The sequence below is a fragment of the Giraffa tippelskirchi genome, chromosome 2 (assembly GCF_054371585.1).
Source record: "Giraffa tippelskirchi isolate mGirTip1 chromosome 2, T2T-mGirTip1v1.2.pri, whole genome shotgun sequence".
NCBI classification, from domain to species: Eukaryota; Metazoa; Chordata; class Mammalia; order Artiodactyla; family Giraffidae; genus Giraffa; species Giraffa tippelskirchi.
Genome location: NC_137276.1, coordinates 219,437,863 through 219,455,175, shown reverse-complemented (window position 1 = coordinate 219,455,175; position 17,313 = coordinate 219,437,863). Strand labels below are relative to the sequence as shown.

Sequence of the window (17,313 nt, the reverse complement as noted above, 5' to 3'; positions counted from 1 at the left end):
CTGCCACAGTGTGCAGGAGGATATTACAGAAAAGATGCATGTGACGTTTGAAGCTAGATCACAAAAGGCATGTGGCTCCTACCTTGCATACTTTTGCTGTGTTGGAAGCCAGCCGCCATGTCGTGAGGACACTCAAGCAGCTCCGGAGAGATGTACATGTGCTAATAAGAACCTGAGTGTTCCTGCCAGCAGCCAGCACTCACTTGTCAGGCAACGAGTAAACTGCTTGAAAGTAGATCCTGTAGTCTAGTCAAGCCTTCATTTGACCAGAGCCGTAGCTGACATCTTGACTGCACCCTTGTACAAGTCAGGATCACTAAGCTAAGCCGCTTCTAGATTCCTGACCCACAGAAACTGTGAGATAAGAAATGCTTCCTGTTTGAAGCTACTAAGTTTTGGGATAGTTTGTGTGCAATAATAGATGACCACAACAAACGCTCCCTTGATGACTGTTTTCCTCTGGTAGAAAAAAAAAATTCCTTCATTCTATACTAGATGGAGAAAGTGCTGCCATCACGGAAATAATTTGAAAATAACTATATAAATTATTCATCTGACAGCCTAAAGTGGCCACTTGCCTTAATGAACTATTATATTACCTAGCTATTGGCCTCAGGAACCTAGGAGTCTTATAAGTAGATCCAAACTAGGATAATATTCCCCTTGAAACATATAAAAGCTTGGAAGAAAAATTAGAATTTTTAGATTTTGTTGTCCTCTTTCTTTTGGATGAAATGAGACTTGAAAAACTAATGTTTTATTTAAACCAAAGGCTTTAGATTGAGAGGAGAAAAAATTGAAAGTATACTGCAGTTCTTCATCTGAAGTATCATTCCATCCCCAATTTTTCCTCTTTATCCCAAATTTAATTCAGGCCAATTGAGCAAATATTTACTGATTCAGGATAGGATTTTGTGTCAGGTGTTGTTGAGTGGCAAGACATCATTCTTGGCTCATAGAAAGTGAAAGTGTTTGTTGCTCAGTCATGTTCGATTCTTTGTGACCCAGTGAACTTTAGTCCGTCAGGCTCCTCTGTCCATGAGATTTCCCAGGCAAGAATACTGGAGTCTGTTGCCATGCCCTCCTCCAGGGGATCTTCCTGACCCAGGGATCAAACCCAGGTCTTCTGCATTGCAGGCAGATTCTTTACCATCTGAGCCATCAGGGAAGCCTCTCTTAGCTCTTCAGGAGCTTCGAAGTATACAATGAGATAAACTGAGAAAAGAATTGAGGAAATTGAAAAGGCAGAATGAGGCTGTGAAGTAGACGATCTTGATTATGGGTATTTGGGATCTAACCCTAGAAGTGAGTAACGGCTATGTGATTATTTTCGGTCACGATACTAATAGAAAGATTAGCCTGTATGCAAGGGTTATCTGGATTGAGAGGAGAAGGGGGTTCAGGGAACTTCCCTGGTGGTCCAGTGGCTAAGAATCCCTCTTGCGGTGCAGGGAATGTGGGTTTGATTGGTGGTCAGGGAACTAAGATCCCACATCCCAGGGAGCAGCTAAACCTGAGAGCTGCAAAAACAGCAACAAAAATCCTGCTAATGCAACTAAGACCCAGCACAGCCTAAATAAATAAATATTTAAAGAGAAGGGAATTCAAGTCTCAAGATGCTAGTGTGAAAGGCGTGGGAAAGATGATCCTGCCCATCGCTCTTGTATAGATGAACACATATTTGATACCTCAGTTCAGTCACACAGTCGTGTCCAACTCTTTGAGACCCCATGGACTGCAGCACACCAGGCCTCCCTGTCCATCACCAACTCCCAGAGCTTACTCAGACTCATCTCCAGTGAGTCGGTGATGCCATCCAACCATCTCATCCTCTGTTGTCCCCTTCTCCTCCCGCCTTCAATCTTTCCCAGCATCAGGGTCTTTTCCAGTGAGCCAGTTCTTCGATCAGTTGGCTTAAGTATTGGAGTTTCAGCTTCAGCATCAGTCCTTCCAATGAATATTCAGGACTGATTTCCTTTAGGTTGGATCTCCTTGCAGTCCAAGGGACTCTCGAGAGTCTTCTCCAACACCACAGTTCAAAAGCATCAATTCTTCGGTGCTCAGCTTTCTTTATAGTCCAACTCTCACATCCAGATGCTGTTATAAGGGAGCTCTTAGGGTCAAGTGCAGTGAAAGGGAAGCATGGGCCTCTCTATTGAACCTCCGTTAAAATGCAAGCCTTCACTCTTTGACACCTGAGCAGTCCAGGAAAGCTGCCTAACCGATCTTAGACTATTGTCCCCCTTTTATGATAGGAGTGCACAGGTGTGGATTGTAAAAGTTAAATGTTGTCAGTTAAATGAGAAATTATAAAAGTCTCAGTACTGTTCTTTCTCTTCTTTTAAGGAAGAAAGTTAAAACACAGGCTCTTTGACCCTCCCTAATATGCAAAGCACCTTCTGGGACTCAGGGGTGTAGAGCAGGTGTCAGTGACGCTGCTTGCTTATGCTGGGAACAGGTCTCTGGAGGGAGTTTGAACAGGTTAAGCCTTGAGCGCTGGCTGAGATTTCCAGCTGGGAAACTTACGCGCATGTGGCTTTGCTTCTAGCCTCTTCTATCAGATTATGGATATCCTTTCTTTTTCCTAAGTGTTTTCTTTTCCACAATTAACAGTATGTGTTTTCTGTTTCTTTAACCTCCTTGCTCTAAATGAACAGTTGTTTTGTCTATAAATTAACAGAATCATAAGACAAAGCACACCAGTGCCTGGCCCAAACAAAAGCTGATGAGTTGAACAAAGCCATTTCCTTTACCCAACTGTCTGCTCTAAAATATATAACCCCAGACAAGACTTCTTTGTCAACTTTGCTGTCTTCATTTTTTAGTTATGTGAAGTTAAAATTAATTAAACACATATGATCCTTTTAATCTAACCAACTTTGAGGGCATATGGTAGACACGCTGCTATGGTAGAAACTGAAATACTCTTGGCCATTATTATTTTGTTGTATGTGCCGTCCACCTTTGTGGGCTTAAAATTAACCCACAAATGACAGGCACCTATGAGTAGTTGTTTCGGTATTTGAAAGATGCAAAAATTCATATTATGTGAAAATTTTTAAGTAGAGGTACCCTACCTGTATTTGAGTTCAGTTCAGTTAGGTTGCTTGGTTGTGTCCGACTCTTTGTGACCCCATGGACTGCAGCATGCCAGGCTTCCCGGTCCATCACTAACTCCCAGAGCTTGCTCGAACTCATGGATTTTCCAATAGTCATGTATGGATGTGAGCCAGGTCTTCTCTGGTGGCTCAGCTGGTAAAGAATCTACCCGCAATGCAGGAGACCTGGTTTGGATACCTGGGTTGGGAAAATCCCCTGGAGAAGGGAACTGCTACCCACTTCAGTATTCTGGCCTGGAGAATTCCATGGGCTGTATAGTCCATGGAGTCGCCAAGAGTCAGACATGACTGAGCGACTTTCACCTGTATATGAGTACAGATACATTTTTTGCATTATTGCTCTATATAGTTATAAGGGTTGCTTGCACAAACCATAAGACTCAGAGGTGAAAGAGATGAAATTAGTTTGGATATTTCTTTGCACACCATTAATCATTTTTAATCAGGTTAATGTTTCATGTAACATTTGTCCTTGTTACTCTCTGTTTCCTAAATGCATACTCAATTATTACATATTTGCAGTAATATTATGGACTTTTATATTTGACCTGTTATTTATTAAAAATGTTTTGCCTGTATCGTATTTTTCTTTCTTCTATTTAGCTTTATTGAGATAGAAATAACAAATAATCTTGTGTAGACTGGACACTTTTCTACACAGTGGTATATATATGTCAGTTCTGCTCTCTCAATTTGTCCCCTCCTCTCCTTCCCCTGCTGTGTCCACAAGTCTGTTCTTTACACGTGTTCTATTCCTGCCCTGCAAATAGGCTCATCAGTACCTGTTTCTAGATTGTCTATATATGCACTAATACATGATACTTGTTTTTCTCTTTTTGACTTCACTCTATATGACAGACTCTAGGTTCATCCACATCGCTACAAATGACCCAATTTTGTTCCTTTTATGGGCTTTCTTAAAAGCTTGTTTGTTTATATACATTTAAAATTTTTATTGTATATTGGCGCATACTTGGTTCACAATAGGTTGGACATTTTAAAAATGAGAAAATGAGCCATAAATGAACAGAAAGACAGTGAGGATCTTGGCCATATGTGGACACATCTATTTGTGTTTTCAGTCGTGTCCTATCCTATTTATTTTGGTACCCCCCTCCCCCGTTTGTCTCTACATTCAGCATGCTGGTATAATAGTGACTCATACTTTGAACAGGGTTTTTGCACAATATTTTCCAACTTTGAGTATGAATGTATGCATATGACAGTATATTTACATACAGTGTCAGAAAGAGACTTGGGCCACATTAGTGGGAAATGGGCTGGTGCCCTGAAGCGTTTTCTGTCCCTTGCTCTTAGATAAGGTCGTCACTGTGAAAATACAGCAGTGCACGTCTTTCCCATGATTGCAGTGGTGTTTCGTCAGCTGTGTCTTGCCTCTCACCTCCTCATTAAGTTGTAATCAGAGAGCAATTTCAGCTTCCAGTCCTCTTTTCCAATTAAATTAGATATAGCCTCTAATATCTCTCATTATTACAAGAAGTTATGTTAAGAAACAGTTTGAGATAGGATTTTTCTTTGCATTCCAGAAAATTGTAGAGGAGAGACTATGTTATTTTAATCCAGAAACAGAAATAGATTGACTTGGACATACTTTGTTTCGGTTTTGATGCTGCAGTGAAAGTTGTTTAGAACTTAGAATTAGTATGCTCTCTGAGTACTCAGAGCTGTCACCAACTTGAGGGTTTTTTTTTTTTTTAAGTTTATGATATATTTTCTTTTTTTAAAAAATGTTTGATCCAAGTATAGTTGGTTTACAATGTTGTGTTAATTTCTGCTGTACAGCTAAGTGATATGTGGAATCTAAATTATGATACAAATGGAACAGAAACAGACTTGAATACACACAGAGACAGAAGGGGCTTCAGCTGCAGCATCAGTCCTTCCAGTGAATATTCAGGGTTGATTTCCTTTAGGATTGATTGGTTTGGTCTCCTTGCAGTCCAGGGGACTCTCAAGTCTTCTCCAGCACAATTTGAAAGCATCAGTTCTTCAGCACTCAGCCTTCTTTATGGGCCAGCTTTCATATTGCACATGACTGCTAGGAAAACCATAACTTTGATTATACAGACCTTTGTCAGCAAAGTTATGTCTCTGGTTTTTAATACACTGTCTAAGTTTGTCATAGCTTTTCTTCCAGGGAGCAAGTGTCTTTTAATTTCATGGCTGCAGTCACCATTCATAGTGACTTTGGAGCCCCCCAAAATAAAATCTGTTACTGTTTCCACTTGTATTTGCCATGAATTGATAGGATCAGATGCCATGATCTTAGTTTTTTGAATGTTGAGTTCTCCAGGGGATCTCCCCACCCAGGGATTGAACCCAGGTCTCCATTGCTGACAGATTCTTTACTGTCTGAGCCACTAGGGAAGCCCTTTTAAACTTTTGGTTCTTTTTAATTCAAAATTTCAAGCATATGTAAAAGTAGAAAGAATAGTATATTGTATTCCCTCTGTGCTCTTCACTCCTCAATAATTATAAAATCTAATCGCTCTTGTTCTTGGAAAAGCCTGGAATCCCAGTTCTCTACCTTACCTCCTTCAGATGCCATGCATTATTTTGGGCAAGCCCCTTGAGCATATCCCTTTTGCAGCTGTAAATTGATGAAGATAAAGTAAAGTAACACATGTTATTCATTGACTTCTGACTTACATGTTTAAAACACCATTTTAACAACACTACATAATTTGTAGCATTTGTGCTCAGTTGCTTCAGTCATGTCTGACTCTTTGTGACCCTCTGGATTATAGACCACCATGCTTCTCTGTCCATGAGATCCTCCATGCAGGAATACTGGAGTGGGTTGCCATGCCCTCCTCCAGGGGATGTTCTGGACCCTGGGATCAAACCCAAATCTCCTGCATCTCCGTCATTGCAAGCAGATTCTTTACCACTTAGCCACCAGGGAAGCTTTTTTCAAAAAGAAATGTCCTAGAGAATTTGATTAAAAGTTGATTTTTAAGTGTTGAAAGACCAGAAAGAACAGTAAACAAATTACTTTCAGAATTAGTATGAATGCACATAACCCTGATCATTAACTCTGTTTTCAGCCTTTAATTGGCCACATTTGATTTTGTGGTCTTGAAACATCCTTGGTCATTTGGTACCTGTTGGTGGTGATTTAATCGAGTTGTGTGTAAATATAACTTTTGGCGTTCATTAATCCCTTGTCCCAGATGGCCAGTTGCAAAAGGATACTCCAAGTGGTCCCCTGTTTGTCCTTAATATTGCAAATGAAGGAAAGTTTTTGTAGGACTCGAATAGTATGTGTCTTAAAGATATTTTTATATTTTTGTATATGTAAGTCCTTGGTTTTCTTAAATATCATCCATATCTTTTCTTGGTTTGTGTATTTAACAACTTAAATGTCATCTTGTCTGAGATTAATATTTTTTCAGTTCAGATAAACAGAGAGAGAAATGGAGACTCTAGATTTTTTTAATTTAGAATGAAAATGTTCTGATGGTGACCAAGTTTTTAAGGTATTTTCCTGGGAAAACTAATTATTTTACCAACTATAACCTTCTAATATGGATCTAAGATGGTTTCTACTCTACCTCTCCTGGTTGTTGGTATTTGAAATTTCTTCAACTCCCTTAAATTTTTTAGATTTATATGCAGATAGATTTGCTGTCAAAGATAAAATATGTTTATATGGCCAGAGTAGTTAGCTGCTTGTTACAGATGCCTGGCCCAATCAGATGGGCCCCCTTAGCCTAGGGAGAGGCTGACGTTTACATTTATTAACAATAATCCATTGCTTTTTATATAAGATACTGTTATTGGTAGGGCTTCTCTAGTGGCTCAGACAGTAAAGAATCTTCCTGCAACACAGGAGACCCAGGTTGGATTTCTGGGTTGGGAAGATCCGCTGGAAAAGAGAATGGCAACCCACTCCAGTATTCTTGCCTGGAGAATTCCGTGGAGAGAGGAGCCTGGTAGTCTATCGTCCATGGAGTCACAAAGTTGGACACAACTAAGTTGCCACATCATAAACTAAAGAACAATGTTAGAAGACACTGAGGTGCTTATTTTTCTCAAAAGCTTATGATCCAACAATAACATCATACCATTCAGATTATCTTATACATTGATAATATCCAATGGGTGCTTAATATATGCTAGATTTCCCTATGTCTAATGGATTCTGAACTCAGCCAGAAATATTTGTTACCTGTTGATCAAACACTCACTGTGCTGTTACAGTGTTGACCACCATTGAGGGAACAGAAAATAAATCATACAGTCCCTTCCTTCAAGGAGTGTGTATAGTCTAAGGGAGCAGGAAGGTGCATCCTTGTAATAGGACCTAGAGAGTGGTTGGTGGTCAGATAAAAGTGATGGCATAAAATGCTTTGGATTCAGAGATTGAAGGGATCAAGAAAGGGAACATTAGTGAACCAACTTTTGAGCTGGGACAGTTTTCTTGGGTTTTGTTCATTTGGAAAGAAGATGAAGCTACCAAAATAGCTTATGTTTAAAGGGGGGGGGGCTTTTTAGATTTTCCTGGTGGGTACGGTGGATAGGCATCCACCTTCCAGTGCAGGGAACATGGGTTCGACCCCTGACCCAGGAAGATTCCACATGCCTCGGGGTAACTAAGCCTGTGCACCACAGCTACTGAAGCCCACAAGCGTTAGAGCCTGTGTCCTGCAACAAGAGAAGCCAGTGCAGTGAGAAGCCTGCAGACTGCAGTGCAGGTAGCACCTTGCCCTCCCCACCCCGACACTGCAACTAGAGAAAGCCTGCACGCAGCAAGGAAGACCCAGCACAGCCATAAATAAATAAATATTTAAAAGTGGGTGTGATTGAAGGAGACCCATCACTCCTCACTGGAGTTACAGGTAATCAGGTGGTCCCTGTCTCATCCGCTCCGTATCTCTGTGACTTGCGTCCACAGCCTTCTCATCCTAGTATCTCTCTCTGTACCTCTTCTTAATTTCTTGCTTCTTCCAGTTGCCTGCTTCCTGTCCCCTCGTGGTTTTGCCAGGCATCACCTCTGTCTGTGACTTCCCCTGCCTGCCAGCCTTAGCTAACCAGAGCCTGGATGTGTTTGTTTACAACGCTTAAGCAAGGAGAATGCAGTTGACAGAGTGCTTTCCTCTGGCTGTGATCGGCTATGGGGCCGGAGCTGCAGAGTTAAAATATGGGCACTCAGGAGAGCTCTTGCCGAGGAAGGGGGTGGGAGGCTGGAGGGCTGCAGAGAGGGGCAGGCATGTTGGCAGCCTCCTGATCAGCTTCAGCCAACGCTCATGAAGGTGGAGCACCTTGGGGAGGCTGCGAGTGGGGTCCCATTGTGTTTTCCTGCCCGTGGAAAGTATATTTTTCAACGGGGAGGCGGTACACATATGTACTTAACCCAGATGTCAGGCACACTGCGATAAATACCAGAAAGCATTCCTGAAGTGGGCAAGAAGGATTCACATCTATTACACTGTGAGTGGAGGAGGTTTGTCCACGGGGGAGGACCCTCGTGGACGTAGGCATTTGCAGTGCAGTGTAAGGGTCTTAAGAAGAGTGTGCTTGTTGCACAGTGAGTGTGTTTATTCAGTGACTGCCCTGTGTAATTCAGGAAGGATTTTTAGGAACTAAGGACTGTCTGCTTTTCAAGGAACTGATTCAAGCCTGAATTTGCTTCTGCTTTAAGTATTGATTACTGAGGCTGTCATCATCTGAATTTTTCATAATTAAAAAAATAGTGATCAGTGGGATCAAATAGGAGACATTTTGGAAAAGGATGGGGGCCCTATAAAAATCAGGCTTTGCTAATGCCTGCTATTTTAGCAAATTCTCAGCAATGCTTGCTGTGTGAATACACCATGCATGCAACATACAAATGAAATGGCTTAGAGATTTCAGTTCAGTTCAGTTCAGTTTAGTCGCTCAGTCGTGTCTGACTCTTTGAGACCCCATGAATCGCAGCACGCCAGGCCTCCCTGTCCATCACCAACTCCCGGAGTTTACCCAAACCCATGTCCATCGAGTCGGTGATGCCATCCAACCATCTCATCCTCTGTCATCCCCTTCTCCTCCTGCCCCCAATCCTTCCCAGCATTAGAGTCTTTTCCAGTGAGTCAACTCTTTGCATGAGGTGGCCAAAGTATTGGAGTTTCAGCTTCAACATCAGTCCTTCCAATGAACACCCAGGACTGATCTCCTTTAGGATGGACTGGTTGGATCTTCTTGCAGTCCAAGGGACTCTCAACAGTCTTCTCCAACACCACAGTTCAAAAGCATCAGATAGCTTTATTTCCTGTGTTAAGGTATGAGACGCCACAAAGAAAATATAGAATGCTTGTCATGAATTATTTGTCTCATAACATAAAAATGCTTCTTTGTCTTGGGCCATATACTAGTGCTGTTTAATAAAAAATAAGATACAGTCCAACTCTTTGTAACATCATGGACTGTAGCCCACCAAGCTCCTCTGTCCATGGAATTGTCCAGGCAAGAATACTGGAGGAGGTACCCATTCCCTTCTTCAGGGGATGATCCTAATCCCTGAATAGAAACTGGGTCTCCTGCATTGCAGGCAAATTCTTTACCGTCTAAGCCACCAGGGAAGACATAGTATTTCAAATTTTTGTCAGAAAGTTCGGTATGGTTTTTATTGTGTTTTTTTTTTGATTAGGTTTTTCTTTCTGACTTGGAAACTTCCTTATGCTTGTGGTAATTACTGTGACTAACTGGGACTAGATGTACTTCAGAAGAAATTATGTGTCTTTTATGTTTGGTGTGCCTCCCCCTTTTTAAATAAACTTCCTGAGTTGAGAACAGCAATTTTTTATTCTCTTTGGCAAATTCGAATTAATAGCTCCTTGTCTCAGGATAGAAGTGGCTGCTTGGGTGGAAGTTGCCACTTCCCTTTTCATTGTTAAGCAGTAGGCAAACCATGCATGGGATTCATGTGGTTTTGTAATCTCCTCCAACTGTCTATTAACAATCGCCCATATCCCCGTCCTAGAGAAAGAAGGTGAAGCACAGGAAATAACACATACGCCCTAGGTTTTAGGATGGGAACTGGAAGGAAATTCTGTGTTTAGCTGATCACTTTGGAAAGCTCTGGTGACCTTCAGAGAAAGAGCTCTGTCTTCTCTGATCATTTTGTTGTTATTGTTCAGTCACTCAGTCATATCCAACTCTTTGTGACCGTATGGACTGCAGCTCGCCAGGCTTCCCCGTTCTTCACCATCTCCTGGAGCTTGCTTAAACTCATGTTCGTTGAGTTGATGATGTCATCCAACCATCACATCCTCTGTCACCCCCTTCTCCTCCTGCCCTCAATCTTTCCCAATCTTTTTAGGGTCTCTTCTAATGAGCCTGCTCTTCATATCAGGTGAAGTTTTGGAGCTTCAGCTTCAGCATCAGTCCTTCCAATGAATATTCAGGGTTGATTTCCTTTAGGATTGACTGGTTTGATCTCTTTGCTGTCCAAAGGACTCTCAAGCATCTTCTTCAGTACCACAGTTGGAAAGCATCAGTTCTTTAGCACTCTTTGATCTTAACTGGTCCATGTGCAATTCTATCTGCTAGAAAATTACCCACCAAATAAGTTACTGCTTTTTGCACCAGTTATTACCTTAGTGACACTGAAGATGGAAGGCAATGTGAACCAGCCATATACATATATATATATATTTTTTTTTTCTTATCAATATGTACCCTACAGATAGTATTTTGGTTTTGAATTAAAAAGAAGATATGACTTGACTGTGTCTCCTGCGGGCATAGCCCTCCTTGGTATAAAACGAAGGCTCCTGAGAAAAGCCTCAGCAGGCTAGTATTTCTGTGAAGTGGCAGCTGGAACCCCTTTAGAAAAATGCAATAACTCACACTTTACTGCACACAATGTCGTGTCCCTCAGGGTGAACTCTCTGGTGTCATAGAGTTTATGACTCATGAGTGCTGTACTTTGGTGATGTAATAAACAAGGCGAGGTGGTGGGAGAATTATATTCCTGCCCCAAAAGCCACTTCACCTTTTATTCTATTGGAAAAAACGCCATGGGGATATTAAATTTTAGTGGCATTTTCAAGTTGAACGTTGTCTGTGACGTAAATGCGTGCATTGAAGTGTTAAGCCACTTAAGAACAAAATAAAATCAGGGGAAGAAGCTGTTTCCATGTAGAGCTAAGTTGCTGGCAAGTGTTTTGGAAGAATAACTTTCTCAATACTCATCCAGGATCTGATTTACATATCCTTCTCTGTGTGTTTGCATAGCTTGTACCTCCCTCATTGAATTTGCCTCAGACTACACTGAGCAGCACTCTGTTTTTTAGAGCAGTTTTAGATGCTGCTCTAAAAAACAGTTCCCTGGTGGCTCAGTTGGTAAAGAATCCGCCTACAATGTGGGAGACCTGGGTTCTATCCCTGGGTTGCAAAGATCCCCGGGAGAAGGGGAAGACTACCCACTCCAGTATTCTGGCCTGGAGAATTCCATGGACTGTATAGACCATGGGATCACAAAGAGTCGGACACGACTGAGCACAGCACACAATAGTGGGCTAGGTTGCCCTAAGGCATGTGAGACCTTAGGTCCCCAACTAGGGATCAAACCCGTGTACCCTGCATTGGCAAGTAGATTCACAACCTCTGGGCCACCAGGGAAGTCCCCAGAATAGTACACTTATTACAATTGATGAACCTCCATGGACACATCAGTATCATCCAAAGTCCATAGTTTATCTTAGGGTCCACTCTTAGTGTCCAAACTGTGAGTTTGGACAAATGTATAATGACATGCATTCACCACTACAGTGTCGAGTATCATATAGAATAATTTCACTGTCCCCCAAAACCTTTATGCTCTTCCTGTTCATCCCTCCTTCCCCCTAATCCCTGGTAATCACTGATCTTGTTACTGTTACCCTAGTTTTGCCTTTTCCAGAATGTCACATAGTTGGACTCATACATATATTTTCACACTGGCTTCTTTCACTTATTAGGCAACTAAGATTCCTCTGTGTCTTCTCATGGCTTTATAACTCCTTTCTTTTTCCTTCTGGGTAAACCATTGTCTGGATGGACCACAGTTTTCACTCGTTTTCAGTGCCTTAGTTTTTTAATAGACTTGACCTCAGGGTTGGGATAGGATAAGGCAAGTGAGGCACTCAGGAATTCAGATAAGTCATATTTTCATGCACTATTTAAAAGTCTAAAATTAATGCCCCAAACTCCACAGTGAACAAAAGATCAACATTTTAAAGACAGCAAGTTCCCTCTGAGCTTCATGGACAATCAGCAAAATTCCTTCTATCCATAACCCACACTGTGGACAGCATCTTCATGCTCTGAAACCTGCTTCTTCCCCAAAGGCACTGCTTCCCTCGAAGCCTTCTCAGGTCATTCTTTCCTTGCAGCCCTCCCATCATTGACCTAGGGATATCTTCCTTCTCCTGCATTTTCACTTCCAAACCATTCTTTCCTCCTCCTCCCTAAAACATCCCCCACCCACACTGTGGATGGACTAGTTCCCACCTCTCCTCCACTTGCTGGAGGCATCCAAAGGGCTCTTTCTGCCTCAGGGGCAACCCCCTCAATCTTCAGAGATTTTAGGCCCTCACTCTGTCATTCAGCCAACTGCATCTTTCATCATTCTTAGCTGATTTTGATATCAACCTCGATGCTCCAAGATTCCAGTTTCTCTGTTCCTTGATTTTCATTCCTCCAGTGATCTTGCTTTCATCATTCCCTCTGAAATTCATATTATAGTTCTTGCAGATACCAGTGACTGTACCTCCTCCAGAATCTTAATTTCAACTCTCTGACTGTCCAACTACTGCTTCTATCCACCCCACTTTTTTTTTTTTGGTACCTTTAGGACAGAATTGTGTAGCCCACAGCAGGACTCATTGATACTACATTGATTATTTGTTTGGCTGTGATGGGTCTTAGTTGCTGCATGCAAGATCTTTCATCTTAATTGAGGGGACTGACCAGGGATTGAAGCCAGGCCCCCTACTTTGGGAACGTGGAGTCTTAGCCACTGGACCACCAGGGAAATCCTGATACTACAGTCTTTGAACTGTGTATCCCTCTCTTCCTACATCCCCACTTTAGATTTTATTATAACCCGTCATTATAACCATTTCTTTGCTTCTGTCCTCAGTTCTCTTATGTTTCCTCTCTTCACTGTATTTAACTGGCCAAACAGCAACCCTGGTGAAATGCAAGATTTATACAAGGGCAAGAGTATTTTAGAAGCAAATTTTTATCTTTCTATTTTTCCTTCAAATCGCTTCTCATTATTATTAATAAATAGAAGTGATCTGATATTTTCATAAACTCATTTTAGTTTATCAAGTTTGACATTTCTTTCCAAGTGCTCAGTAAACACCATGATTTATTGAGAACAGTAATCAGAGTGAAGAGCTGTAGTTAGTTATCAAGGGAAGAGATTCATAAATGCAATTCTTTATCTAAACGACACTCATGATAACTATTTGATAAATTATTCTTATGTAAATTACTTTGAACAAAGAGAGGAATTTTTACAGAGAGAGCTTGCTGTGTGTCATATTCCGTGTGTGAAATGTTTGCCTAGTTGACTAAAACAGGGTTGGGTTGAATTTCAGTCATGGTAATATTCTCAGATGTATTTACCATAACATTATTTAGGGGGGATATCCCTGGTGGTCCAGTGGCTAAGACTCCATGCTCCCAATGCAGGGGTCTGGGGTTTGATCCCTGATCAGGGAACTAGTTTCCATGTGCTGCAACTAAGACCTGGTACAGTCAAATAAATAAATAAAGATATTTTAAAAAATTATTTTGGGCATTACAGACTATCTTTACACCCATTTACTTTGCATTGAAATGACCCCATACTTTTAAGAGGCACCATCTCCCCGCCCCCCCACCATGAGCTACAGTCCACAGGGTCACATTGAGCCGGAATGAGTGACTTAGCACACTCACACCTCCTCCTTTTCTTTTTTATCTCCCCCAGAAAATATGTTTGAACAGAGAAGTCTGGCACGCTACAGTCCATGAGGTCATACGAGTCGGACACAGCTTAGCGACTAAACCACAAAACCACTAGAAAATAGGTTAAAGGATTTCCCTGGTGGTCCAGTGGTTAAGACTATGCACTCCTAATGCAGAGGTCCCAGGTTCGAATTCTGATCAGGGAACTAGATCCCACATGCTGCAGCCAAGACCCAGCACAGCCAAATAAACTTAAAAAAGAAAAAAAAAAATGTTTTAAGCTGGAATGGGTGTTTATAAAGTAGGAGTACTTGTAAAGTAAAAGTTAGATTGCATCATGTTTTGAGTGAATGATCGTTTTCTTTACCCTGAATTCCCCAAAGTGTTAGTTAGTCGCTCTATCGTGTCCAACTCTCTGTGATCCCATGGACTGCAGCCGACCAGGCTCCTCTGTCCGTTGAATTCTCCAGGCAAGAATACTGGAGTGGGTTGCTATTCCCTTCTCTAGGGGATCTTCCCAATCCAGGGATTGAACCCAGGTCTCCCTCATTGCAGGCAGATTTTTTTTTTACCATCTGAGCCACCAGGGAAGCCCAAGCTTGACTACCGAATATACAGAGCCAGCCTGTATATATATATATATATATATATATACCGAATATATAGAGCCAGCCTGAATATATAGAGCCAGCCTGAATATATAGAGCCAGCCTGAATATATAGAGCCAGCCTGTATATATAGAGCCTGCCTGAATATATAGAACCAGCCTGTATATATAGAGCCAGCCTGAATATATATAGAGCCAGCCTGAATATATAGAGCCAGCCTGAATGTATAGACCCAGCCTGAATATATAGAGCCAGCCTGTATGTATAGAGCCAGCCTGAATATATAGAGCCAGCCTGTATGTATAGAGCCAGCCTGAGTGTATAGAGCCAGCCTGTATACCGTAGCATAACAGTAGTGGTTCATCAGGTGCCTATGTGCCAGTCCTGCCTCAGGTAACAATGTACCCTCTTTATGTGCTCTCCCAGGTCTACCCTGAACTACAGATCACCAATGTGGTGGAAGCCAACCAACCAGTGACGATCCAGAACTGGTGCAAGAGGGGCCGGAAGCAGTGCAAGACCCACGCACACATGGTCATTCCCTACCGCTGCCTGGGTGAGCTGGCCGGCCTTGGAGCCGGCGTTGGTGGGCCATGGGGTTTGGGCATAAACGGGAAGGATGTTCTAATTATTGGATCAGATATGCAGGCTCTTCCTTCAGCATATTGCCACTCTGTATTGGACTATATTTTGGACTCTTATTAAAGTAGCCTGTGTCCTGACAATAAAGGAGCTGTAGTTCCAGGCTTCCAGCCTCAGAATGAATTTACCTAGTGTGTTTATTCTAATTAAAAATCGTGGAACTCTTCTACAACTGCTGAATGAAAATGTCTGGTGGTGGGGCCCAGGAATCTTAGTTTTACCAATTTCTGTAGGTGATTCTCCTGTACCCAAATTGTCTAGAATTAGTAGAATTCAGACCCTGTGTGTTTCTTGACATAGACTTCATAGAAGAGAGCTCCTAATGTGCATTTTGCTAATTCTCAAAAAGCGCTTTCTACAACAGCCCGCTACTCTTCCTGTTTGATGATAATTAGGGAATTGAAGTTGAGCAGTTTTGTTATTCTGCTTACATCAAACTGGAGGAAGCAGTTTGATCACTCAGGTTTAAAATGTGTGCTTTCACTTTTTACTGACTTTTACTTTAAACTGTTGTTCTAAAAACTGAGTTGCCTTATGTGGTATTGTATTTTTTCCTCGGGAAACACTGTCATACTCCACATTTAATCTGTCTTGGTTATTAGTTTCTTCGTGCGTGATTTTTTTTTTTTTTTATGTAGCTAGACAATGGGGAAATCAGCAGCCTTTGATCTGATAGCCAGCATCTAGATGTTTTCCAAAAGTATATTCATTGGCAAGGTGATTGTATATAAGGACATAGGGATTTATCTGAGAATGATGTGGACAAGTATTGATATACATTCCAATAATGTCTTGTAGAAACTAAAAAGGGTCTTTAAAAAAAGTCCCAACAGCAAACTTAGAAATTCAGAATGACAAAGGTTGTGTAATACTTGCGTCAAATGTCATAAGAACCGACTGATTACTATAGATGCCTGCACACACTTTGAGACATTAATAGGAAACTGGGCTAATGTCCAGTGAATGAAGATTTCATCTGGTGGATTTATGATAAAGAAAATGTACAAAACTAGATTTTTAAACATTTGGCAGTTAAAAGAGTTTCCTTGTTCCTAATTGCAGAAGACAACACTTGTGATGTGTTTAGCCACTTTCCCAGGCCTGGTATAGTATCTGGTGTTAAATTAGCACATCAACATCGCCTCTTCTTGACTACTTATGGGACTTGATGATCATTAGATACTCCCAGTATGTACCTGGCCTATGTGAATCTTTTATCATGTTTTCTCATTTTATGAATCCCTGGCATTTTTCTACTGAACCCAAAATTAGACCCTAACATGACAGTGACAAGTGGAACATATGATGCCTCCAACTTTACTACTGAGCCTAGATTAGAATTAAGGATTGTAGGTACTACCTCACTCCTAGGTGATGGCAAATTTTCCATAAGTCTTTTTTTTCCCCTGATTTTTCAAATTGAATGAAATATTCTTTAAATTCTATAGTAGTAGTATTAGTTGCTCAATCATGTTCAACTCTTTGACCCCATTAACTATATAGCTCGCCAGGTTCCTCAATCCATGTTATTCTCCAGGCAAGAATACTGGAGCATTGGTATAGGACACTGCCATTCCCTTCTCCAGGGAATCTTCCCGACCCAGGGATCGAACCCAGCTCTCCCACATGGCAGGCAGATTCTTTGCCAGCTGAGCCACCAGGGAAATTCTATAGTGCTTTACAATTTTCAGAAGTTTCACAGTCATGATTTCATATAATCCCATAACAACCTGTTTTTTTCCCCTACCCCTATACTGTCCCTCCCTTTTCCCTCTACCCGCTGGTAGCCACTAGTTTGTTCTCTTTATTTGTGAGTCTGCTTCATTTTTGTTTTAGTCATTGCTTTGTTGTATCTTTTAGATTCCACATAGAAGTGGTATCATATAGTATTTGCCTTTTTCTGTCTGACTTACTTCACTTAGCATTAATGCCCTCCAGATCTATTCATGTTGTTGCAAAAGGCAAAATTTCATTCTTTAACTAAAAGTATTACAAAAAG

General features: G+C 41.4%; 1 protein-coding gene and 1 non-coding gene across 11 annotated transcripts in view; both read left to right on the top strand.

Moving 5' to 3' along the window:
* The window catches only part of APP (amyloid beta precursor protein), a 292,111-nt gene that overhangs the window by 74,352 nt on the left and 200,446 nt on the right, over positions 1–17,313 (top strand). For all 10 annotated transcript variants that reach the window (XM_081557722.1, XM_081557714.1, XM_081557706.1 and 7 more), the window contains exon 3: positions 15,099–15,228. In XM_081557722.1, coding sequence (XP_081413848.1) covers positions 15,099–15,228 — 130 coding nt within the window. The remainder of the gene's footprint in view (positions 1–15,098; positions 15,229–17,313) is intronic.
* Positions 14,197–14,269, top strand: TRNAR-CCU (transfer RNA arginine (anticodon CCU)). Its single transcript has one exon. It is a non-coding gene; the product is annotated as a tRNA-Arg (tRNA).